We start from the raw sequence: 27,509 nt of genomic DNA, 5'->3' as shown, positions 1-27,509 counted from the left end.
CTCAGTTGCACTGTGGTTGCACTGTGATCATAAAGTGATGGCCACAGTCGGCAACAACAGATTAGATTTTAGATATTAGTGTGAACAAGACGTTGACTGGGTATACCTAACAAATGTGTACAGGTTATAGACAGGTTTGGTTTATTCAGTTGAATTAAAACAGCACGCATGCTGTTTCTTTTAAGTCTTAAAGGGGAATAGCACGTTACACGCCCATATATGGCATTCTCAGATATTCTCAGTCACCTTAATGACTCATAAACATGCGCAGGCTGGGAGGGAGTGGATTTTTACATGAAATTTATTGGCACAGTTATAGCAGCAATGTGTTCTTGTTTATTTTCAACACTGATCCCATTCCTATTTTTCAGTAAAAGCCCCTCTCAGGAGCAAACGTGCTTTCCAAAAAAAAGTCAGTACTACTTTTGCAAAATGTAAACAAAAACATTGTGCATTGATTTGCTACGCATTTAAACTCCACATTGCAGTTAGACTGGTACAAAGACAACATGGTTCCTCCTGTCTGTGTTTAAACGTTAATGCTCCTTGCAGTTCATGGTTTCTGGATTCCTCTTGCTTAGATCTTAGATCTTGCTCCTCCTGCATAGATGGTTACCGTCCCTCATGTTTCCACATGTTCTGTGTGCTCTGGATGTTACCTTACCTGTCTGCCTCAGCATCCAGAACCTCTCCACTCCTCTTATTTATTTATTTTTGACCGCATGCACACAGCTAATTAGGTTCGTTACCAAAAGAGCATCTTGGAGAGTCTTTCAGAAGTAAAGAGAGTTTTTAACCACTCGTAAAAAAGACTAGATAGAGATCTACTTGAACTGTTTAACAACAGCAGTAAGGAATATAAAAAAATGCAAAGAACTGGAGGATTTCATTATTGAGATTACATAACAGCCAGCATGCCAGATTTCTGGATACTTTCTCTGGGCTAAAGAACTGAGGAACCATCCAGCAAAGTTTAAAAGGAGCTGGAATCCATGTGGGATGTCCGACTTAAGCTTTCTGTGGAGGCATCAGTAATGATATTCAAGAGAGGCCCAAACCACATCCTGCACATATTACAGCATGGCTCTGTGATTAAACTGAATGTCATCCTTGCACAATTAAACATACTTTCTATGATTTGCATTTTATTTACATTTTATTGTATCCCGGCCTTTTTGGAAACACTGTTTGCTTTACTCGTGACATTTAACTAACACAAATGCATGTGGCAAAATGCTAAATATAAGAGTTTGAGCTCAGTTGAAGTGATTGTCAGCGCAAATGCATAAAGTGCGTATGCACACAACACAAAGAAAGTGAAACTGACTATAGTCTAAATCACTAGATCTGCTTAGCTGCTGCTACATTCTCAGTGGTTTAGGATCAAGAGATACTTGTTGTTCAAGAATAGCTGTAGAAATTATTACAATGATTATGTTTCAGGGCCTAAAGGTGACAATGACTTAAAATAAAATAGATATTACAATACTTTTAAACTGTAACACAGCTGTACCCAGTGCTCAGTGTTGTAGCATGTTATTACATTGCAAACTGTGATGTTGGGGGGGGAGTAATACTGTACTTTTCTGCCTTTTTGTATAGATAAATATGTTAAATACATTCTGTGGAAGTATTTTCAAAGGATAGCATTAACAGCCATCAAGCGAATTTAAAAAGACAAATTCTGGCCAGTATTGCACGCCGGTTTTCAACTAGCTCTGACACATCAGCCGCTGAACTCTGCCAACACCATAGCAGGAATATTAGAACATCCACTTGTCAGAAGACCAGTCCAAGAACTCCCCGTCTCAGTAGAAAGCGGGGTTTGTGTGCTCGATGACGCAGCGCCGACAGTGGCGTCTGACGAACCGCAGAGCCTCCGGTGACACCTCGCAGTCCTGCACGTTGAGCAGCTGCAGCTCGCAGCAGTTGGCCGCCAGAGCTTTGAGTCCTCTGCCTGTTACACTTTCGCAGGCTCTGAGACTGACTCGCCTCAGGCCTTGGCAGTACATGGCTAGCTGCTCCAGCCCGCTGTCCGACACCAGCGGGCATTTACCGACATCCAGAGACTTGAGTCTGGGGCAGCTCCTGGCCAAGTGACTCAGGCCGTGATCCGTGAGCCCCTCGCAGCCCCTCGCATTCAAGTAGCGCAGTCTCGGGCAGTAGCGAGCCACATAGCGCATGCCTACATCTGTAATGCGGGTACAGTGGGCCACGCTTAAGTAGCGCAGGCAACCCTCTAGGCGGGCGACTTCCCGGAGGCCGAAATCCCCCACCAAGCGGCAGTCACTGAGGCTCAGCTCCCTCACTGAAGGGCAGTGGAGAGCCAAATGGCGCAAGGCTTCATCTGTTAGTCTGGTGCATCGCCGCAAATACAGATGAGTCAGGCGAGGGCAGTGGGAGGCGATAGTTCGCAAGCCCTCGTCCTCGAGGGAAAAGCAATCGGTCATGTCCAGGTAGTGGATGGAGATCTGCTGGCCGTGCAATGGAGACAGCTGGAGTGAGGCCTCTTGGGTTAGGCTGATGCATGTCACCTTGGAGCAGCCTGGAGGGAAAGGAAGCAGAGGTGATTTTTTTCCATTAAAGAGAGTCTCGCTGTTGATGTTGAAAGAACAGGTGTTAATGCAGAGCTCACATGTATGTATGCACATGGATTTTATGTTATAATGCAATCCAAGAGTAAGAAAAGAAGCATTTTCTCTCTGTCTATGTAAAAATGATTCTAAAAGTTCTTATCTCTTATTGTGGGACAGCAAGAAAGAAATTATAAACCAATTAAATTCTCTTATCAGGCCTCCTATTACCATCTGCTGCACTTTCAAGGCTATTTGTGTACAGCCTACAATGACAGAGGGAGGCGGTACAGTAGCCCAACACTGACTCTTAAAAGCTGATGTTAATTGAGTCGCCACTTGATGGCGCCAGAGTAAAAACCTGCTGTGTTAGATTACAGCCAATCAAGCAGAAGAATGAAAATGTGAGCGCAGACAAAGAAAACACAAGTGCGGTCGTTTTTAGAGACCAAAAAGGCCAATTCAATCAAAGTCTGGTGTCTTTAACACTTTGAAAAGGGCTTATTTTTCCTTTTACTACAAAGAGCTTCCTTCCTGCTGCTAATAGTGCAGACCTCGCTCTGCTCCAGTCAATGTTATTTGTGTCACTTCCTTAATGAAAGCAGCAGACCGCTCCTCTTACCCATGTTGAGGTAAGCTCTGCTTTCAGCTAAAGAAAGCCTTTCTTCTCCCACATGGGGACTTAAGGTTGGAAGAGCTTCTCCTGCTCCTCTAATGATTCTACCAGCTTTACAAGAAATCACTAAAAAAGGACTGAAAGGAGAAGTTCTTTGAGGCAAATCCACACATGTGCATGATGTCAAGTAGTGGCCACTCCTTAAGACTTAGAGCTTGCCCAAAGATTCTAATTAAAGTCAGATGGGGTTATTTGCTTTTTACTCAATATGACTTGTCTGTTTCTTTTTACCCGAGAGGTTTAGGTGTTCCAGGTTGGGACAGCGGGATACCACTTCAAACACGGCCTCATTAGAGATGTTATAACAGCCGGCAACCTCCAGGCGGCGTAGCTCGGGGCAGCACTGGGCCACCACGTGCAGCCCCCGGTCAGTGAGCCTCTTGCAGCCATTGACCACCACCGTCTCCAGGGTCAGACAAATGTTCGGGGTGTCTTGGCAGAGCCGGTGGGTGAGGACCCTGATGGCACGGTCGGCATGAAGCAGCTCTCCTGTTAGCTGGATAGTGCTCCACAGCCTGGGGTCCCAAGCCAAGTTGTACCAGCGGCGGCAAACGCGTGCGCAGCGGCACAGCTGGTTGGTCGAAAGGTGGGAGAAGATCTGCAGAAGGGTGTGGTCAGGGAGGAGATCGATGGGGGCGTAGTGGTGGGTTTTCGACTGTCTGGAGCGAGTGTGAGTGCCGGGCTGAGGGTGGATCACAGCGACCGTCTCAGCGGGGGCAGAAGACGAGGACGAGGAGTTGGTCTCGTGGCCGTTGCTGGAGAGAGCAGGTGAGGAGAGGGAGGAGGACTTGGAAGGCAGAATCAATCCCGGGCTCGGGGTGCTCAGTGTTCTTGTGCTGGAATCTAAACCTGAATAAAAACAATAAAACAAAACAAAATGAGACAGAATAATTCTTCTGTTTTGTTTTTTTTAAGTTTTACTTTTAAATGAATCTTTTGGCTGTTTAAGCTAATATTTGAGCTGTTAGGTGGACCAACCAAAAAGGGATTTCCCCTTTGCGATACCGCCTTACAATAAGGGACTCAAATAATTGTATAGTTAATTGAAAGAGTCAACAACAAGCTGAAGTTAAGTTAATCAGTCCCTTTATAATCTCAATCCAGGACATTACAGTAGATAATTGTTCAAGTAAAGTTAATAAAAGTAATTAATTACACTTAGGAGACAAAAACTGAAGGCACTGGTATGTAATGTGTAACTACAAAGTAACTGTAAGTAAGTAACACAAAAAGAGTAGCTAATGTTAAAGAAATGAGAAGTTACTGTTTTGTGACGTTCAACTTTTGCAATTAATCAGGAATGACTCATGCAGAAAGTGGGGAGTCCTGTTGATTTACAGATAATTATGAAATAATGGCAACCTAATGACTCACAATTTCTGGAAGTCATTATCTTCTAGACGGGTAAGGAGTTATTGAGTTAGAACATTACTAATGAATGACTCATTAACTGGTTGTTCCTGCTTTGTTGGTGTGGCTGTTATGTTCTCAGGAGGTAGAGCGGGTCATTTACCAATCAAGAGGTCAGTGGTTTGATCCCTGGCTACTCCAGTCTGCATGTCCAAGTATTTTTGGGCCAAATGCTGAACCCCGAGTGTTTGTGTGAATGTTAGAGAAGGCGCTTAGGTATCAAAAAGATGTTAAAAAAAATGTAAAAAAGTAAATAAATATAAAATGCAAAATAAAATTTGAGAAAATAGAAAAAAAGCATGATTTGTTTTCAGTGTTTCCAGGTATTTCTGTCTGTGATAATGACGTGTTTCCAACGATTTCCAGTCTTCTTATCTGAAATTTGTGGGAGACACCTGATATCTTCTGTTTTCTCGTTTGTGTAACGCGTCGTGATATTTTTCAGTAACACAGTCATGTTACATTGCAGTTACAATTATGTCGTTACTTGTGCTAAAACCCATCTGTTATCTGCGTGTTTTCTTCTTGTGTGTGCACTTGCGCTACAATTATCTGATTTTAGTGGGCGAGAGGAGGAAAATTGTAGAGTCATACAGCGATACAGCTTCTGAGGCGTGGTGATATGGACATTATTTTTATCTGATGCATCGGATGCACTGAGGAGTGATAGTGGGGTCTGTCTCTTAGCCGTTTTTTATCTTTGTCTTGTTGTCGGCTTTGTGGTCATATGTGAAAAGTACGAGAACAATAATATGTGTGTCTTTATTAGGAAAAGGATTTGTATCAGTGTGTGGTTCGGCAGACTAAAGGTTTATGTTGTTAACTGGTAAATATGTAAGGGGGCGTTTGAAGTATCATATTATGCACTAATGAGAAAGTAACAGTGTAACAAATTACTTTCTCTGGTGAGTAATTACGTGATGTACTGCATTACAATAACAAGTAATGTGTACTTCACTTTTCTTGAGTAACGATCCCAACGCTGCCTCACAATCTCTTGTTGAGACCTAATAATTCTACTGTAATCAGATTATGACATCGATTGAGGTTTTAAGGTCTCCGAATCTACTAGTCCTGGTTTGAAGAGTGCATTCAAGATATAATATATAAAGGTTGATTCTGTTCATCTGGGCGTAGCGTTTTCAGTTTTTCACAGTGATATTTGGTACAATCCAGACGTTTCTTCATTTTTTTTTCTAACACATGGCCTTCTGTTTTGTTCCCCAAACTCTCTAACTAACAGTAATGACATCTTCATGCTTTTATAGAGTCTCCCAAAAACCAAATAACACTTGATATAGTTCCAGTAGCACTAATGGCAGCCATTATACCTTCATATGTAAAGAAAAGGAATATCATTAGTACTGTATATGAAACCTTGCTTGATTAGAGGGAAGTGATGTACTGCATTCTACATTTGCTAGCTATTATCAGAATAAACAGAATAAGAATAAACAGATAAAAAGTTGGAAAAACTGGTCGAGAAACTTGGAATCCACAGTTACAGTACTACACAAGCTTTTATCATCAGTGAAGAGGCGTTTCCATGGATCCTATTATCAGGTTTTGGGATGTTTTTGGAAAAAAGTGTGTCACATTTATCTGCCAGGCGTTTGGGCAGCACACACAGTTCCTCTTCATCAGATTAACTCTGCGGCTTCAAAGCAAAGCAGATGAGGAGTTTGGTGCCTGGTCTGACAATATATGGTTAGCCCTGTGTAAACACTGAGGCCCTGACAGATGTGCACTGATTGCTGCCGTGTCTGAAGATGCAGCTGTGGGAAGACGAGGCTGGATCCCATCACTCTAGCGTGAGACGACAGAATCCTTTGTCAGCCAGGGCGCTGAATCTGATTCCCGGGGTCGAACTGTCGCACTGGGACACTGAGCGCTCTCCTCTGATGAAGTCTGCAACCCTCCAATCTATTCTTTACAATCTTGAGGATTTTAGGTGGACTGATAGTCATCACTAAAAACATTCCAAGAAGTCACTAGTATGATGTCACCCACAGCTGTCCAACCATTAGTACTAATCTGATTGACCTAAAAAGTAACAGTATGTGGTGAAAAAGGCAAGCTAGAATGAATCGCGTCACAAAGATTGCTTCCCAATAATTTGTTTAAAAGACGATGTCTCAGTTTTGGACAAAGGTTGTTACTATAACAAGATGAGATTTTTTGCCTTTTAACAGCAGAAATCCACTTAAAGCTTTCTGGGCTGTTCAAATGTTCCTGCCTTTATCCATGCTTTTTCCTGTTTAGGGTAGAGTAAGCAAAAGCTACTGAGTAGCCAGTTGTTTACGATTTGTTTAGGTGTCAAGCCAGCTCTGATTTATGCTTCCATCAACATCAGAGCTTTTTGGGAGACTCTTTGATGAGCTTACCTCATGAAAATGAAGCACTTTAGTCTTAAGCGAGTCTAAAGAACGGTAAAAAATTGAATGTAGGCTTTTTTTCGATGTAGAAATTTCCCACCAGTGGGATAAAGAGAGAATTTCTTATCTTGCTAATATGCCATTTTTATTCCAACGAAATGTTTTTTTAAACATTTTTTCAGAAGTTCAGACATTTTACCTTTAGTTTATCTGCTTTGATGCAGCTGATTAATGGTTTGTAGATTTTCTAGGCTATAAACATTCAAACTTGTGAACCACCTGAATGCCCAAAAATTTGTAATTAATGACAAAGCAGAGGACGCAAGTGCATAGAATTCGGCACTATTTCTTCAGGAAGCAAATTCCAGCTGTCTCAACATTCATCCATCCATCCATCCTGGATCCTATCTCAGCACTTAGTGGGTGAGAGGTTACACCCTGAAGAGGTTGCCAGTATTTAGACAACACCGTGGAGCTAATTTCCTAAGATATGTGGTGACTGGTTGTCTTACAAAAGCTACATTTGAATGAATTCTCTTTACAAACATTGGGCCCAAGAAGAAGAGCACAAATGTCCCCTTTTCTTCTACAAGAACTTTTCTAGGAGCCTTTTGTAGGAGCTCGTGAATTAGCAGTGTGTGGTTATAGACTCATACTTCTAACACCCAAACATTCATTAACTATTTTCTAAAGGGTCCGTCTACTACTGAGGTGGAGTCTCGTATTTCAAAATCCGAAACTACTGGTCCAAGACAAACTCTGAGTAACTGAGTTTATTTAAGAAAGCCCAGTATGTCTGTAAGATCAATATCAGGACTTCATTTATTAGTAATTCACATTATGGAGATTACTGAGCAGAATTATCAAAAGGTCAAAATAATACCAACAGTCATACAACACCCAATACGTCACAGACAGGCTCACAGCTATCTGCAGGATCTGAGACAATATTTTGGTCAAAAATAAACTTGCAAAGTCTGCAGGTAAGTGGTGAGGTCGTGACCTGTACGATTGTTGTACTTCAACAGACTATTGACAAAAAGGTGATTTCCATGTTAACACTGTCTGCAATCTACAATCTATATTTAAACTCCCAGTCGTGTGAACTGAACTATGTTGGTTAAAATGAAAGGGTAAGTCAATCATCTGCTTCTGCACAGTGTGTCAGCATGTGCAGTACATGACAAATAGACAGCATCCTGTCTGCCATGTGGATTTGTGCGCTGGGAGAGGTGGGCAGTGACACCGTCCTTACAGTCGTATTTCAGATGTAGATACCAGAGCTTCTGCTCAGTCTGCTTCCCATCTCACTTCTGATGACATCCACAGATTCATCCTCTGGGGAACATGTCCTCGAATCCTGCTTTTTAAACTGCCTCTTGTGTGCTTTAAAATTCTCATTCAAATCCAAATCCTGGCCAGATGAAGAGAATGCATCAAAACTTTTCACATGTTGGGCTTTTTTTTTTTTTTTTTATTCTTGTGGGATAGAGTCCACCTCATTTTGGTTATAATGCATCACATTCTTGTGGGTGGTCCATCTATGATTAAAATATGCAGGACTATTCTCTTGAGGACTTGTACCTTTTCTCGGCCAATAGATTTCTCCAATAACAATTCATTTTTTAGCTTAATGCAAAGGATTTAATGGTCTGACGTCGTTACAAACACCTCATCTATTTTGAATTTCACACAGCTGTCCAAATATGTCTCAACAATAGTAGTGCTGTACAACATTCCCACAATACCTAGTGACTGTTATTTTTTTTGCATAATTTGGCTGCAACCCCACACCATGCAGCACAAAACTCTATAAATGTGAAAATATGTTTAACTATCTTCCAAAAAAGTGAAGTTTCACTTAATAATGGGAATGAAAAATATCCTGATACTGCAGTAAATCTTGTGATGTGAAAAAAAATGTATATGTGCAAGTCTTGCGATGAAAACATCACAGCATCCAGGAGAAAATCTGATTTTCCATGAAGCTGTGTGCAGGCATTACATAGACACATTTTGTGAATCATTAGTTTTGATGGATGAATGAGGCACCGCTTTATTGTCCAAATCCTAGCTAATGCGATAGATTCAGCATGCAACTCATCTGCCACTGGCTAAGGAGCAACTTCCAAATTGCGTAATTACATGTGTCACTGATCAGAAGAGCACTCCAAGTCCAGGCTACACCCAACCCCTTTAATCTGAGACACAGTTTCAAACAGCTGGTGGGAAAAGTTAAGTGAAGTCAGCTTCGCAGTTGCTTAACTGTGCATGATTCTGGATAGCTAGCATCTGGATTACTTTAAGGAAATCCAGGTGTTACAGTTGTCTATGTTTTTCAGCTGAGTGAGGATCTTGTTTATCCGGGTATCACTGAAGACTCGAATGATCTCATTTCTGATATTTTCCTTCATTTTCCTCTAAACATTTTTCACATCCATCTGGTACCTGAATTACAAAGTATCACAAGATCCCCTTGTACTTCTTGTCTTCTGAGGGATTCATGCAGTTCATGCAATGCATTTGCAACACATATTCTTCATACTTTCAAATGTTAGGGGTTTGCGAATACAAACACAAATAAAAGAAACAACATGAAAGCACTTGAATGGTCAGTCAAGCACATAGTTTGAAAGCCCATCAGGCGGAATTTTCTATACAAAAACTTGTGGAATGAAAACATTGAAAGTTAGAGCCTGATGGGGTCGATATATTAACTGTTTGCTGATATATCGAGACCAATTTAAAAATGACAGATAAATGAAAACTTAAAAAGAAATGAAAGTAAAGAAAAAAGAAAACTTTAAAAGTAAAAAAGAGACACCCTTCAACCATGAGTGTTGATAGTGCATAGTCTGTCCACCAGAGGACACTCTGCCACTTTCCTATCCGGTCTTTAAGTGATGACATATCAACCCTTATTGCAGTTGTTCTCCTGACTGAAGTTTGGTCCGTTTACAGCATCCTGTCATGCGATTGCATTTGTCCCTAACCATCAGAAACACCCTCGAATAACTTTTACCGAATGGCTTCAGCTTTACTGTGCTAATGTGTTCATATTGTGCTAACCATAGCTGTGTAGCTAGCCACCAGGTAGCACACCATTATATACCAGCTAGCCCAACTTCAGTAACCCTACAAACGTCACTGCTGTTTAGTTTTCTGTCTTCATTTATCTCGAAAGTGATAGCAGAGCTGTACATTTTAATTTTTTTCAGAAATCCCTCAGTCAGAACATTAACAACAGTATTCTGACAAAACAATCACAGCTTATATTTCCCTTGCTAGGTGAAGCCAGCCTGGAGCTTTCAACACACTCATTAGTGGACCTTAAGATGGAACTGTTTTGTAATCTTCCTTTCAAAGAGGTCAAGAATGAGCTTTATGCATAAGCCAACATGGATGAGAAGTCCTAAAAGTGTTATGGAGAAAATTATAACAGCTACTGGGCTCACATGTCAAAATATTCTTCGCTATGACAACAAGAAAAACTTTCCTCTAATAAGGTCCATCTGAAACAGCAGAAGGTCTCTAGAAAACGTGGATCTCTTCAGAAGGTTTACTTGCAACTTGCAAGAATAAACTTTCCTGTAACTTCCAGTTGCAGCTTTACGAGTTAACCAGTGGTGTCGTGTTTTATATCTCTGTATCATTGCAAGCCTATCATTAGCAGAACAAATACTATGCAGCTGTTAAAGTTCTCTTGAAGTCACTGCAAGTGCAGATGGTGGAAGATTCAATTTAGTTTAAGAAATCAGAGAACAGTGGAACATCTGGTCTTTACCCTGGGCAAAGAACAACTGCACAGTAATGAAATGAAAGAGAAACTCATGCATTTTGAATGCACATATAGCCACAGCATGGCATACTTGGCTGAAATCATTTGCCACAAATACCCAAATCTGTGCTGATCCATGGCAGTGCCGCAGCAGGATCTCATTAACGTCAGCTCAGCTTCACTTCTAAAGCACATCTGGACTGTGCTTTGATACCAGAAGTTTAATGTAAATCAATCGGAATGATCACTGAAAAGACACCGTGCCTGGATGATGAAGAGGCGCAGCTGGCTATTTGGAGTGAGGTCGACTTAATAACAAAATCCTGATTAATATTTTTCTTTAAAGTAGCACACAAAAACAGATTTGAGGAAATCAGCTGAAGGCTTTCAAAAAGAAAGCAGGAGCAGTGGGGAAGGAAAGAGGGAAGATAAATTGGCAAAAGAGCCTGCAGACTTTACCAGAGACAAAGACAAGTGCACGGGCAGGGTCAATCCAGACTTTGACGCAGTCTGGTCATAAACTAAAGCTATAGGGATTCTACTCAGGATCTTGCAGTGCCGTGAAGCTCTGCTAAGACCCTGTCTGGGGCTCTCAGGATTATTACTGCTGCATCTGGCAGAACAGAGCAATGCATTACCTCAGTGACATTAGCCGTGTGACATGCTCCTGCTCTGTAAGCTTTCACTGGGCTCCTCCCTGCCAGAAGTGTGAGGGAATAAAAAGAAGCTCATTTTCTACCCATAAGTCAGGAAATCAAACCAAAATTAATTCAAGAGGAGTAACACGCCAAGAAGAAGTATCAGCTAATAAAAAACAACCAGGCAGCAGAGAGTTGACTGAAAAAAATGCTATTGATTTATCAGCACTAAAGGGGCATGTGCTCTAGTTCTTTTCTTTAAAAAAGGAAACATCCAACTGAGAGAGAGGACTGCTCGGATGAAAAACATCTGGGTCTGTCTCAGATTTTATTGAATACATGGAAGTTGATATTACTGTACAGTGTGGCGGCTGGGCTATCAGCAAAGCCTTCACTACAGGAAGGTCTTACGTCACTGCGCAATCTGAAAGACAATGGGGCTGCTGGTTCCTTCACAATGCGCACTCGGACAGGAAATAGACTTCTTCACTCGGCACAACCCCCAACCCACCTATGCTTCTGGACGGCAGCTTTTCTCACACTCACTCAGTCTTGAGATTCTTTCTTTGCATTTTTCTCTCTTTATTTTTTTTTTGAAGATTTTGCTGCAACAGATTTGGCAAGTACATATGCCAAGAACTATAACACGTTTTTCCCCACAATGCGACTAATTTCCTCAAGGGAGTTTTTCCACCTATTAAAGCCCCTCAAACGTTTCCATACCCTGCTCTCGTCACTTTATAAATCCTCAGTAGAGGAGGACAGCAGACGCTCAGATATTCTACAGCCAGATTCGAACGCGAACTCACTTCTTCAAAAATTAGCTCTTGTGTGTGCGCAAATTTTCCAGAATGCAGATGAAAGTTTGCAGTCCACGAGTGATTTGGCCCAATTCAAAGATGATCTGGCTTTTGGCAAATAATTGAAATTCAAGATGATGTAATTTTTCTTTTTAAAGGTCGTTAAATTGGGATGTCAAGGTTGGGGTGACCAAGTTTGGGGAGTCATGTGCATGATTTCTCTTTTATGGACAGTTTCACCATTTTGGCAGAGTGTGTGAGTGGGGTTAGAGTGCAACGTGACTGTAAGTCATGTCAAACGACCGAGGAGGGTAACGTAGCTACACAGAGCACATCTGACACAAATGGAAAAGTGAATGCTTGGCCAAATGTTTGATTTGGTTGTGATGAGGAGCAAATGTAATGATGTCATGTGGTTAAAGCAATAGAACAAGGGAAGTGCCTGGACTCTTTGGTTATAAACCCCTGACAGAAAAGGGCTTGGTTGAACTTCTGAAAGAGGTTGTTTCACATCAAAGTCCTGGATACCCAACTCATGGAAAAAGCTGACAAGTGCATTTAAGGAGAAAAAATAATAAAAACACAATTTATTTTACCACAAAATACTTCTGGAAACAGTACTGGATGACAGGATTAACATCTCTCTTTTGTCCATATGCTAAATCTGTAGCTACAGCATGAAGATGATTAGCTTGAGTTAACACACCTGTCAACAGCAGGGCTCTCTCCAGTACTACTGCTTTAACAGTCTTTGTTTTCCTTGCTTTTTACTTTCAATTACTCCCTGAATCAGAAGGAATGGTGTTTCTTTGTAATACACACCTGATGGTCCAGATATGGTAAATGGTAAATGGCCTGTATTTGTATAGCGCTTTTCCAGATCCAGGAAAACCGAGTTAATGAAAAAAAAAAAACGATAACAAAATAACGCTAAAAACCGATAAAAACCCTGAAAACCATACATTTCACACCCGAGTCTCAACTCTCGCAGCCCGGTACCAAACGACTCGTTGGGGACCGCTGATTTAGAAGATAGGCCTAATTATTCATGACCCCAAACGATGTACAACTACTGGAAAGTTTTTACAGAGGTCAATTCATATTCTGCTACTTTAGATTTACCTGTGACCTCAGTAAACACTTTCCTAAGAGTTTAACTGTGACTAGCTAGCATGTTTCTGGTAAATCTAATTTTTGTGCAAATAATGAAAAATGACTTTGCAAAGCTATTTTCTGGCCTTGTAGTATCAAACTTCCAATAATTTTGTACAATATTTTCAGCAATCTCTCATAAAAACGTTTTCATCAGTTGCTTTGTTTTAGGCCTAAGGCTGTACAGATCATCATTCAGGCCAAAATTCTGAGCTAATATTTTTCCTCCTATGATGGTGACAAGTGTATTTCTAGACCCAAATGCTTTAGATAAAGAAGATGTTTAGTTGTTTTTGCATTTGCGATGTTACATAGTTACATAAAACACGATTAATAAAAGAAAGACTCCCCGAGGGTGGAACAGTCTCCACAGCAATGTTCCTCTCATTTTTGTAACGCTGGAGCTTCAGCCACAACTGACGCTTCCCTGCTTACGTAACGAAACAAACCACAGAGTGAAATGAGGGGAGGGGAAGTCCAATGTGTCAGTTCAGCTGTTCCACAATCGCGGTCATATTGCCACATAAAAGCCCAAATACCCAGGTGGATCATAGTGAAAACATCGCTCGCGAGCCAAAATCTTACAGGAAGCGAGCATGTGTTTCTTCCAGGTGGCATCTTTCCCAACTCCTGTCAAATGTGCTCCTGTAGTAGACCTGATAAACGTGACCCCTGTTGAAGAAAATGGCAAGCACATTCAAAACAGAAGGGCCAGCACTTCCTCCCTCTCAGCAGAGAAAGAGAAGACCAAGTCGTAATCACAGAAGAGTTATGAACTGACTTCCCCCTCCTCCTCCTCCTTCTTCTTCTTCTTCTTCTTCTGTAAACTGCTTTCACTTGTTTTTCTTTTGGAGCCTTGTTCTGTGCTTTTTCGCTCAGATTTCCTGGCTTGTGGAGTGGTAGAAAGGAAGGGGTAGGAGTGAAGACAGCTGATGGAGAAAATCTGGGCAGAATAGCATTGGCATTCTGTTCCTCACTGTGTTCTATCTTTACTAAACTATTTCCAACAAGGATTAAATGCAAACCAATGATATTTCTTATTGCAATCGCTATAGGCTTGTTAAAAATGCCCTTGGATAACTGCAGGCAGCTGTTTTGTGTCCTAATTTAGGACAGTAAAAAAGGTGCAGATACTTGTTGAGGTGGTGAATTTCTGTGCATTAGTATTTCCTTTAATAGACAGTAGTTAAATATCTTCCGTTAAAAAACAGATGTGATGTTTGAGAGGAGGCTATAAAAAAATAAAAGGAGGCTAACACCTTAAATCTCATTTTTGTTGTAAAAATGCCCCTAAGTCAGCGACACTTACGGACATCTCTCTGCAGGATCTGGCAACAATCAACAGGGAAACACTATATATCTGGCTGAGCAAACACAAGGAAATGGGCCAACAGTATGCAGAGTTAGTTTATAGATGAAGTGTGAGGGATCTTTTGCTCCAGGGAGAGCAAAAATATTAACTTGTTGGAGACAGGAGTGAAGCTGTTTAGACTGCAAATGTGACCCCGACACGGCATTCGACCCACAAAAAGGGGGATTATTAGTTTGTAATGCTTTATATGCTACATTGGAGCATATGACTAGTGCATTACACAGATAGCCTAAAGATAGAAAGATGTGAAGTGAGTCATTGTGCTGACACAATGCATCTATCTGGCATACTTGCCACAGGATCGGTGTCCATATACAAACCTCCCATGTACACTAAAGCTTTCGGTTTAAGTGTGTCTTTGTGAGAAAAATCTAGTAGTGCATCTTAAATAGCAGTTTTTTTATGTTTTATTTCATTTTGACTTGTTTTTTTCCAATTCGTTGTATTTTCAGGTTGTTTCCAGACAGGATTTTCTTGTTTTAGTTTTAGTTTTTATGCTTTTCAGTTCTAGTTTTAGTCTTATTTTTAACCCGTCACCTTGCTCCATTGCTATATAAAACTACACAGAGCCCCAACCAGTCAGTGTTAGTCTTACTCTTGCATTAACTCATATAGAAACTTTACTTACGTCATGCAGAAAGTAGATATTTATAGCAAAATATCATCTAAAAAAATTGCTTTTGATAACCCTCTAGTTAAGAGCATATAAATTACAAAGTGTTTACAGTACAGCCTTGTACTACAGTGTTGGAAGTGCTATAGAAGGACAGATTAGGTTTTTCCTCGGTACTGTTATCTCTGTTTCTTTGGTCCTTGGCAGACAGAGAGGAAGTCAGCACGTTCATTGTTCCCACCATTCTCCTGTGTCTGAGCCACCTTCCTGGTGCCATTATGTACGAGTGAAGGAACTGACCCCAAACATTGGCTGTTTTTACATAATGAAACTGTGCTACTTCATTGGGTAAACCTTTGGCAAAGGCTCCAGCTGATACAGCAACATCAAAATGGTCTTCAAGAGTCACAGCATGTAGGCTGAACACCTCAGGGTGCTGTCTGTTTAGCGCTTACTATGTCTGAGCCACATTCCTAAGGTACCCGGCGTCCAGCTGTACCAAAGCGAACCCTTGAGGCCCAGACTGGGTCACTGTGTAACCCCTGCTGGGAGATACTCAATTTCATCTCACAGGAAGGATTTACTGTCCCAAGCCTGTGCCTTTCAGTCTGCAACTAATAAGCGATTCAACTGGGTCAGGCCACCACAAAGTTGTCTAAATAATAACTGAAAACAGAGACGTATTGCAAAATCTTGCCAGATGACTGCCCAGCTCAGTTTGTTTTCAAGAAAAGAATGAGTGTGACTTCCTAATGTTGGTTTTGTTGGAATACTTGACTGATCATTGAAAGACGGCAGGCACCAGTCTACTTTCCGTTTGCATACTGATATTATGGCTGGGCGATAATTCAGTAATATGGTTTTCATTAGTTTTTGAGATGATTACAACCTATTTGAAATTCTTGCGATGGCAATAGTTTTTGTTTAGAGAAATATGAAACAGCCCTTATGGGACTTGGTGCAGTCTCCAGCCGTTCATTTCCAGGGTCTCTGGTTTGGATCTGACATACAGTGGCTGTAAAAACAGACAGTATCGTTTGAAAAATAATGTTTAAAGAGAAAAATATTCACCTCAAAAATCTAAAAAAGGAATGCAAACTTGCATAGCATTGGTTGTGAATTAATATATACATCTTTTCCATGTGCATATACAAAGTTTCTAGTAAGGTTAACTTTGGTTGTTTTAATGGTAAGCTAACAACAAGTATTGTTCTAAAAACCTCACTCCTTTTCTTTTTTGGACAGATCATTGTTAAAACCAGATTCATGGATCTGCTTTGTACTCTAGATAGTGCAAAGCAGGGAAGTTCTGGGCAGCCATAATCAGCCCAGCAACAACTCCAATCTGGTCCCCATGGAAACCCTTGGAAAATGTGAAGGACAAAAACTGATACAAATTCAATTTTTCCTGATAAAGGCTTCCCACATGACCATTGAGACTACACCAAAGTAATTAAGTAACAAATAAACAATTAGATAACTGGAAAACTCCTGTTTTTCATTATCCAATATAGAAATGAATGTTGGGGGGGGGGGGGGGGGGGGGGGGTTAGTTACAGGATAATCTGAGGAGCAAGCTAAGAGAACTTTTTCTTTAATTTTATACATTAATTTCCTACAATTTAAGGCCAAAAGGTCATGCAGACAGATTTTTAAAATTAATAATTAGATTAGGTAATTAGATTAATAATTAGATCAGGGGTTAACAGGTGTATTAATATAAATAAATAGTAGTAGCATAGCATAGTAGCATATAAGTAAATAGTAGTAATATAAATTTACCATAGCTAAAGGCTTTACTTTATCTTGTATGACAACTAGCTTATGTTAGCTAATGTTAGCAAGCATTAGATTGGATTAGAACATTTTTATATTTTCTGACTAATATTTTTCAGTCACAACTTAATGACATATATATACTCCTTTCATCCATCTGGAGATGGGTGGAGCCAGAGGGCTGTGGCCTATCACAGCTGTCATAGGGTTTAGTTTAGCTTCATTTATTAGGATCCCTATTAGCCACATCAATGCAGCAGCTGTTCTTTTCCACAGGGGGAAAAAAACTTACACTGTGACAGTTCACTATAAACAACTTACACAGAGACATAAAACATCTTTACAAAACTCCACCACGCACACAAATAAAACAAAGTAAAAAACATAAAATCATAATATCATGTCAGCATGAGCAATCTATCATTTAAGTGCACAGCCAATATCCCCAGGCTTTTTTATCATTTCCTCTATTTGGTCAGACACCATCTCAAAAATGTAGTTTTTTAATAGCCTTTTAAATCCAATTCTGCTGGTTTCTTTCTGTGTCACCCGTTTGGCAGTAAATCTCACCTCTTCACAGCCTGACACAAAACTGTTCTTTCAACTGAATTAGTTCTTGCAACGGGTAATAAAAAAACATCCTTCTGTAGCCCGCCTGGTAGAACAATCATGTCTGTCTCAACAGAAATATGCATTTTTCTACAGTGAAAGGAATCTTTGTAACAACAGCACGAGAGGTCACCAGCCCATCACAGGGAGACAGACAGCCACACGCTCTCACGTTCACACTTAGAGCCAATTTAGAGTTGCTAATTAGCCTAACAAGCCTGCTTTTGGACTGTGGGAGGAAGCCAGAGCACCCAGAGGAAATCCAAACAGCCACAGAGAGAGCATACTACCAGATGACCAGGAGCTTCAACCAAGACTGCTGCGAGGCAGGAACAACTACACCACAGATCTAGTCTGTTACTCTATATTTAAGAATTAACACATGACTGGTGCAGTCTGTTTAGTTAAAGGGCAAATAAAAGTGGAAAACTCTATATTTAAATTCAAATAGGTTTAATTTATTTGGGCACTTACTGGCAGAGCATAAAATTTATGAAATATGTTGCAAAGTTAATATTAGAGATGCTCTGACCTCTAATAGTCTTTTAATCTGCTCTCATAAGGTATCACAATAATATTCCAGCTCATAGCATTCGGTGTCTTTTGGTTGCACTCTTTTATAAATTTATACACCTCTATAAATGTTCCTGTATAACCAATGTTTTCCTCTTTCATTGTGTTACTATGGTGTTTTACAAAGAGCAAAACAATAACTAACTAATGGAACTACATCAATGCAACAGTGACCATACTGCAGCATGGGGACACTGGAGGCCCTAATATGAATACTCCCAGTGTGTGGTGGGGAAACAGCCCAGACTGCTTCCTGATTAGTTTAGTGGACCACAGGACTAGGTGGGGAAGGGCTGTGTAATCTGCCACTGTGTATGAGCATGTGGATGTGGGTCCGTGTGTGTGTGCGCGTATGTGTATATGTGCATGCACATTCATGCGTGTGTCTTTCTAAGGAGGGGGGATTTGACTGTGGCCATAGCGGTTCCAGACCATGTAATTACTCCCACTTAGCATGGAGAAAAAAATAACAATTTCAGTCATAACACAGGGGGGGGAATTATGGTCTGGAAGCCACTGGCTATGGCCTGTACTCTCTCTATATATATATATATATTTCTATCTGCACAGGTTGTGCTCAGAGAAGACACATCCAGGACAATTATCGATTTCCACAAAGTACTCTGGATTAACTTCCAGAAGCTGCTCGGTGGACGGACCTTTATGCGTCAGCATTTCCAGCGAAGCCAAATGAGTAAGAGTGATCTATCTTCCTACAATGCACTCTCACAAGTACATCTCAGTGTATTTTTAAAGCAAGATGTGAAACTACTTGGCACAAACTTTGCACAAAATCTGATGTCTCCTGAGGAGTTTGTCTGATGTGTGGTTTCCCCTGTGATCCTTTTTTTTTTCTCTGAGAAACACCTTAAAATCTCCAGCTGAGTGACAGTTATAAAAACACGCTGTAGTTAGTATTTGTTTTCTTGTGGGCAGTGCAAAGCCACAAGAATACTACATTTAGCATGCCAGAGCAAATTTAAGATTGGCGATGACAATGCATGAGAGAAAAAGGGCGAGTGTACTGTAAAAGTGTATGAGCGTGCAAAACAGCCGATGACTCACTGGTCAAGTCTCCTACACAACAGTAGGGAGACCACAATGTATTTGTGGGGGATTTTGATAAAGCTTTTGATCAGCTTTTGATCAGAATTGTCAAGTGACTTTGTGATTACTTCACTGGGGTTTTACATCTTATTCTCACTGTCTGAGTCATCATCTTTGAACGCATTCTGACCAGTGGAAGTCTGATGTCTACAAATCATCGCGATGATAGCGACAAAGATGCTGTGAAGATACCCGACCTGGATAAAGAGTACTGATGAACTGTGGAAAGAGAGCACTATCACAGCACTGTAGTCCCTAAACATGTGGGTGGAGACCACAAACTAAAAATGATGGGTCACTGCAACACATTAGCCATAATAACTAGAGATGCTACTTAACAGAAGCAGCTGCAAGAAATTTAGAGGATATCGACCCTTTTTTTTCTCCATAAGTATCTTCATAACTGCTTTGCTCATACTGAGGCTGCTGACTTGTGGCTTGTTCTGAGCTTTGCGTAGCTTTAGCTTTTCTTGTGATAAGCGTTTTCACGGTAGTACTGGTACAGCAAAGAGCTAGCAGCATGTGGCTGTGAGTGCACAACTATTTGTCTGTGCACCAGCACAGCAGTACTGACATTTCCAGCAAATTGTAATCAGACACATGGGTGGCTGACCGGCCAGTCAGCAGTCTGGGTCAAGAAGGCTGGAAATCAGATAATTCTGGTCCCTGGCCCGTCGATTAAAAAATAAAAAGCCCATTTAAACCGTCGGTGTTCTCGTCCCTTGTTTTTTGCACTACTGTATTTTTACCTGATGTCTTAGAGTAGGGGAAAATACATTTAAAATTGGCATACAGTCATCCATCACTTTAAAAAAAATGTGGAAAAAGTGTATGATATAGATCGTCCAATGGAAAAGAGCGCCTTGCCTGTCTTCCTCCTGGCACCTCTAAATTCCATCAAAATTTCCGAGTCTTTCTCATTATGTGGTCAGGAACACATTTAATCATGAATAGTCAATAATTAATAAATAACTGAAGTTTTGATAGTTGAGAGCATGTGCGCCAAAATTTTTTAAATTTCCAAAATCTGTAGAGCAAATAGGCTTAAAGGTTACTGGACCTGTGTTTTTGGAATGCACTATAATACTGATGCATGAAAACATTTTCTAAAATATGTTTTTGGTGTTATATTCTGTTCTTTTGACTGACAAATTGTTCCGACTGTACCAGATGGATCAATGTTCGAGACAGCTGCTGACAGCAGGCTTCAAGATGTATCTGCCAGCTGAAAAGTATTTCCAAACCATTAGGGTAAGCACACAGTTTACATTAGTAACACATCCACTCCTGAAAGAGTTCCTATGGTGACTCTTGCAGAGTTGGACGCTTGCCTGGGCAAGCAGGAGGCTGAGGAGGTGAGAGGGAGTCAGAGAGTCGGAGAGGAGTAAGGGCAGGATCTGAGCAGAAGGTGAAGCTCTCTCTTCTCCATTCTTACTCCCCATACCTTCACTGTCTCCAACAAAATCCCTCTCGCCCACCTCTCCCAAGTGCATGCACCTCCCACCCGCCCTGGCAACGCTTTGAGCCTGATACGACCACAGTTTAGATAAGCATTCTTCCACAATGAGAAGCCAGAAGTGTTTTTTCCCCCCTTCTTCTAAAACAAAGCTCAAGAAATGCCTTTGGTTTCTGGGTTCTGATGGCAGCTGTGCGTTTGTTTTCAATTTAAGGTTATCCTAAGAACACACAGGTTTCTCTCCAAAAATAGGCAGCACAGAAAGTGGATGAGGAGGAAAAAGAGCGCTGGAAGGAGGAAAAGAAGAAGAAAAGGAGGGAAAGAAGAAGTAGGGAGGGGAGTTTGGTTAATGAGCACCAGATGCCTTACCTTCAGTGGTAGCCACATTCTTCGGAGCTTTAGTTGGTGTGTGATCTGTGCTCGAACTTATGTCAGAGGAGATGCTTGAGCTCCCTTTACCTGCAGGGAAGAAAAACAAAAGTGCTTGGACATAAAATATCAAGGTTAAGATAATAAACTGCCTTTTTAATTAAATTTGTAGTCATTTGAGGCAATTTTATAGCCCGCAATCCCCCGAAACTTTGATTTTCAGTTTAATACCTGAAGAATGTTTGCTAAAGATAAGGTGGACTCAAACTTTGATGACGTATATTATACAGTAAGGAGGCACAAAGTGTAGGGAAATATAAATCTCATCACTCTCTGCTTTTATGACTTTTATGTTCCTCGGTTTTGGAGGAATGGTTAGCCTTGGCACATGCACAAAGTATCTGCTGGTTCGTCTGAGTTAGTATCCGTTTTTGACATTTGGAAAAAGAATAAAGTCTTCTAAAATCCCCCCTTCAGCCCTTACTTCCACACAGGACGAGTGACAAAACACAGAAAGAGATTAATGAATGGTATCATCTGCAGCGAGTCAGCACTGTCTCACAAACACCACACCAAAGTGATTTCTACGTTTTCGTTCTAGGATTTCGACTTTGAATTTCTACACAGTCGACTCGTCTATGAGTGCTAAAGTGAAAAAAAGTATATCCTTTTGCATGACTGCCTCTGTTCCCAAAGTACGATAGGCTTCACTGCCATGGTGACTACAGGCTGCCTGTGGAGAAGTTGTTTATGGCGTTTCATTCCTCTGTCAGATCATAAATGCAGCTTTGTGGCTTTCCTGAGAGTAACTATGTGCCTTTCGCCCAGCACGACAGGCTAAGGAGGTGTTCCCAAACAGTCACGCCCACATCAAGCGCAGTAACCTAAACAGACAAGACAGTTCCCGAAATATGAAGAAACTCTCAAAAACTTGGGACGGAAGAAAAAAAAAAGCAACCTGTCTGCATAATGAGCCCAACGAAACAACGAAAGATCGCACAGCTACTTATAAAATAATACAAAACCAATGGAGCAGATATGGTATGAACATGAATGACACTTTGCGGTGACATCACTGAGCTGACACATCTGTTAAAGCTCCCCCCAGGCAACAGAAATGAGTCAGATATTCATGAAGAGCTTGCAGATGTTAATGTCAGACCACTTTTCCCAGCAGAGCATAAAAGGCTGAGTTAACGCAAGCAAATATATTTTGATATTTAGCCGGTTACACAATTCTTTAGCGAGCGAGGAACTCGTGGCTGCAGGGGCTGTTTGGTTGGCATGTGGGTCGGTCTCTGCAAGGCAATAACTGTTTTCTGTCTTTCATTGAAAAACAAGTTTCAGAAAAGCTCCTGCTTCCTGTCTTATGCTTATATAATGTGCTGGTTGATAGTTGCTGCATAGTTACAACCAGTGTGTAATTAATTGTGGAATCACACTTGAAAACAGATGTGGACTAATGGACTGCAGGATTCTAAAGTTTGGGTTAAGACAATGGTCTTAGATACTATCAAGCGATAACAATGCAATACTACCTTAATTTTACGTTACTCTCCTGACATTGTGGGATCCAAGGTCGACAGAAGGAAAAAACACAGCAAAACCAGAAATATTGTTTTTTTTTTTTATTCTGTGCCTTCATTACCCAAAACAGAACTCTATTACTACTATTAGTAATTTGCTAATCTCACACCACTTTGTAGCTGACAGCTGGTTGCTAATTGGCATTCCAGATTCTGGCTGTGTAGATATCACCATCATATGTCAGTCAGTTGTATTCATTTGTTCATTTCACCTGTTATACTCAGAGGTGTACACACCACACTTTGCTCTGTCATTGCTACAAATCACCCAATTTTATTGATACTCCACATTCCCTGGTTGCCACATCCACTGCTTGTCTGCCCGCTGCTTTCAGCCCAACCTCAGCATCACTTGAGGAAGCCTATCAGATTTTGTGCAATCCCTCCAATACATTTAAAGACTTCAGATACATGTTTGACAGACTGTTATGGAGAATTCCTCTGGAAACTGATTTATCTAACAGCTGATATTATCAGTCAATATTAAGTATTTGCTAATATATTGGGCCTAGCATTTATAAATGAAGATTTAAAAAGTAAAGATGAGCCAGGAGAAACACCCTTCAAACATTCTATGTGTGCTAACATTGCACAGTTTGTCCACCAGAGGGCACTCTGCAACTTCAGTTGACAATACACGTTTTTAACTCCCCAAATGCATAAACCATCTGATCTTAGCCAAATCAAGCAGATGGTAAACATGTATCTAAAAGAACTACATTAAAAAATGTTAGGAAATACGTTAATGTTTTGTAAAAGAAAATATTGGGATATCAGATACATAAATCAATAAATAGCACTGAAAACAGGTGAAAAGAATCTGGAGCCCAGTGTCTTTTTTTCTGCCAGAAATTTACACTTTCTGCAATAACTTTGGCAAAACCTACAGAACAATGTGCAACAAGTTTTTTTAATATCATGATGGAAAAGCAGCCATTTATAAACTGAGGATGCAAGGGTTATTTTTAGCTGTACAACAAATAATACATTAGTTATTATTCTTGTATATTCTGGTATCAGGTATAATCTTAATTTTTAATTCTGCATTGGATCTATACAGAAATATCCTATGCAAGTGGGTGACATCACAGCCAGGATGCATGGTGTTCCTCTGCATCTGCATCCTCTCATCCCTAAAACGTTGAGCTGGAGGTGGAGATTGTCTCTTCCAGTTGATCGGCAGAAGCTGGCAATGCATAGGAGGAAACAGCACTACTGAACGGGCCTTGAGGCAACATCTATTTACATTTCTAGGGAGTTGCATGTCAGGTTATGGCATAAGTTACAGCGTAGGGTTATAGAAGGGTTTGCGGTTATAACTCCCCTACGGTGTAGATTTAATGCAGAACCATAAATCTACTGTTAAAGGGGAATTCTACTGATTTTACACATCAGTGTTTGTATTACTAGCATATGTATGTTCTGTGAAGGCTGATACATTTTCTGAAGTGATGTTCTTGAGTTTGAAAATTATATAAATAGATAAATCAGTAGAGTATGGGACTAAGAAGGAAGTATGCACCGTAGGTAAGGATTGTTCATTTTGAGCCTGTCAAAGACTTTAATATCACTTCTTATGTTGAAGACTTTAAATCTTAATCAACAAAAAGCACAATTTTTTAACTGTTTGGTTTATTTTGTGCTAGATACTAACTGCACAGTATGGTGTTCTTCAGTCTGGGTATTCTCTGACTGCTGCACAGCTCAAGGACAACTCAACTTCAGCTCTTGAGTACAGGCCTTGAGCTTGTGATAGAATCTGTTCATGTACCTTAACAGACTAAATTCCTAGGTGGAGTTGCTCCACGTGTTATTTTTAACATCATGAATTCCAACCTTTTCTCTGCAGCTATTGACTTAGGAAGAGAGCTCCTTGGAATGTTATTTATACAAACATTTCTGCTCTGAGGTAGAAATAATGTGTTTGGTAAAGTCCGACCACAATTTTTTTCTGAACAAGTAATGCTGAAGATCAGACCTCACATGAGACCTGCACGGCAGAGATAGGTCGTAACACAAAGTTTTTATTTTTGATGATAACAGACAAAAGGCGGGATAAATTCCTGGATCATTAATGCCACATGTTGGAGATTTTTCTGCATTTTTCTATGAGAGCGAACAGATTCTGATTCTGATTGTGGTAACGTCATGAAAAACAAGGTCTAATGTTATCTTTTAGACGGTTCGAGCTGCATTCCTGTAAGCTGAAACAGCTTTCTGTACTTGTCTGTCCGTTAAGTGTGATGTACTCTAAGTGCTTTTTAATCTATGCAATGCAACATTTTTCTTGTCTCGTCAGTCATTGATATTAATATGTGGCTATTTTATTTTGCCAAGTCTAAACACTTGTGCAAGAAAAAAAAAAATAGCATTATGTCTACTTGTCCTCTGTGAACCCCAGTTTCTGAGGCTCCGCCCAAACACAGCATTTTACAGCATCTGCAGGAAAGTTAACTGTAATTGAAATAAAAACTGAAGTGAAGCAAAAATAAATCAGTGAACTTGAGATGTACAGTCTCAATGAGAATCCATTTAAGAAAAGATTATTCACAGTATTTAGCTGTTTGTGTCTTGTGCACTTTTGACTTTACACAAAAAAATAACATGAAATTGACTAGCATGTATGAAATGGCCTCCAAATCAAACAACACCAGGCTGTGGGTCGTGGACTGCAATCTCTGATACTGGCTCTTATCAAGATAAGCTGGACTTAAGTGCCCACATCTATGAGAACCACCTCCACTAAACCTGAATAGATTTTATCTTCAAAAACAAACGATAAGGCTACAAGAACTTGCTAAGTCAGAGTCGTTATGCAATGTTGAGATCCTATTAAACTGGCTTTCTTTCACTTATATGCTTTTAACTGAAGGCAAACACACAATAAGGCAGAGATGAGTTAATTTCCTTGAGAATAAGAAAAGAAAAACACGAATTTTGTTCAAACTTGACTTTTCTAACACAACAGGCCGCTTTTCAAAGGGATTAAAAACGACCGCCGCCAGATGTCACTCTTATCTTTTATGAATAAATGTGACATCTCTAAAACCAATATAAAATACAAGGCAAAAGTAGCCACCAGCTTTAACTGCACACACCCCAAACATCTCGAAGACATGTGGAGTAAATTAAAGTGTGCATAAAAACAGAAAACGCACAAAGGAGATTAAATATAGTGCACAACTCCGAGGAGATGGTGCTAGTTTTAAGCTAGCTAACTGACGTCTAGGGACAAGCTCGAGGAAGCTACAGACCCAAGAAACTCTGCATTATTTTCTATTTTTAGATGGCCAGGACACAAAAGAAAAAAGCCACAGACGATGATATCACAGCCCCTCTTTTACCCACTAAAAAGGGAGTTTTTCATATATACTTGCATAAAAAAAGAGCGAGTTTTAAAGTGGCATTCACATAAATGTGTTTAAAAGTAATTTTTGAAGCACTTACCCTCGCTTCCATACTGTTTTCCATTGTTCGCACCCATTTTAAAGAATACATAATCTACGAGCACCAACTCGGGTCATCAAGTTAAATTCCAGAGTAGGCTAAAATGGATTCTTTCCATCAAGATAGCAGGCTATACAGTCAAGAGTTTCGTGTAGGGCCGTTAGCTCTGGCTCCAAATAGTTAATCCAGATGTTGAGCAGAGGACGTCTGAGCATTACGCAAACCTAGAATCCCAGACTTGCTTCCAGCGGTGCAGACTTTCTATATCTGAACATCCACAGGCTCAGAACGGCGAAAAAAAAAAGGACCAAAAAAAAAAAAAAAAAAAAAAAAAATCCCGATTGGAGGAGTTTGGAGAAAACTTTGTGAAGCGCCCTAAATGGTAAGCAGCTGTTTATCAGACTGAGTGCGGGCAATCACAGCGGCCACACAACTTTCTGAGGACGCGCAGCTCCCCTCCAACTGGATTTGGATTTAAAGAGACCGCAGGCCGGGGAGGGAGATGTGGAGGTTAAAATAAATAAATAAATAAAATAAAAGCGTACAACATCCCAAAACTGCGCTTTAGGAACATTTAAGTACAGCATTTCTACCTATTTGCAACTTAGCTCGCTCATTTTAAACATTTTTGCACACTTGGAGTTTGCCAACTGTACACGAAGAATCACAGTCCAAGGAATCTACTCCTCATTACTACCAGGTGCGACTTCAACAGATTTATGCCCATCCAGTTAGAAGTGAGGACACATAATCGTTGATATATTCGGAGAACAGAAGCCCACTGAAAAAAGAGAGCGGTTTAACCACATGTTACAATGTTTCTATGAATAGCAGCCGTACAGGTCATTGGATATGCAGAAGTACAGACACGGGACAAAACCAGTTGTCTGCTGTTGACAGTTGACTTCGTATTCTTAATACATGTTAAATTCCTTTCTAAATGCACATCGCCAGTAGGTCTTCAGGATTTAGTTGAACATTGCACCAGTGAGTTTTGTCTCAAACATTTCTTTTGGAATGTGAAAAAAAAAAAAAGTTAAATTTCCTCCCTTTGTTAGAATGCAAATATTTCTCATTCTTTACAGACTACTCACATTTGTGCTATATTGGTAACCGTGTTGGCTTCCGCGCAGAAAAAGCACTACTGTGCTCAGCAGCAATCAAGAGATTTCTTACTGCCGAGTTTCCATTCCACATCG

General features: G+C 40.4%; 1 protein-coding gene across 1 annotated transcript; it reads right to left on the bottom strand.

The window, feature by feature from the left end:
- Nucleotides 1-26,598, bottom strand: LOC146701741 (F-box/LRR-repeat protein 7). Its single transcript, XM_085468076.1, has 4 exons — nt 26,311-26,598; nt 21,278-21,367; nt 3,481-4,098; nt 1-2,545 (listed from the first exon to the last, which is right to left on the bottom strand). The coding sequence occupies exons 1-4, from the start codon at nt 26,345-26,347 to the stop codon at nt 1,809-1,811; spliced, it is 1,482 nt and encodes a 493-aa protein (XP_085324202.1). The 5' UTR covers nt 26,348-26,598; the 3' UTR covers nt 1-1,808.
- Between the last annotated feature and the right edge of the window lie 911 nt (nt 26,599-27,509).

This window comes from Copadichromis virginalis, linkage group LG9 (assembly GCF_057382275.1).
Source record: "Copadichromis virginalis isolate Kocher_CV1m ecotype Utaka linkage group LG9, C_Virginalis_male_GT1.1, whole genome shotgun sequence".
Taxonomy (NCBI): Eukaryota; Metazoa; Chordata; class Actinopteri; order Cichliformes; family Cichlidae; genus Copadichromis; species Copadichromis virginalis.
The sequence above is the reverse complement of the archived record's forward strand: the minus strand, read 5'-3'. Positions and strand labels throughout refer to the sequence as shown.

What these genes read in the sequence shown, in the direction of transcription:
- LOC146701741 (XM_085468076.1), bottom strand. Translation starts at nt 26,347, where the DNA reads ATGGGTGCGAACAATGGAAAACAGTATGGAAGCGAGG. An exon ending in AAAACAGTATGGAAGCGAGG is followed by an intron (nt 21,368 to 26,310) that starts GTAAGTGCTTCA and finishes TCTTCCCTGCAG; the next exon opens with GTAAAGGGAGCTCAAGCATC. An exon ending in GGAACACCTAAACCTCTCGG is followed by an intron (nt 2,546 to 3,480) that starts GTAAAAAGAAAC and finishes CTTTCCCTCCAG; the next exon opens with GCTGCTCCAAGGTGACATGC.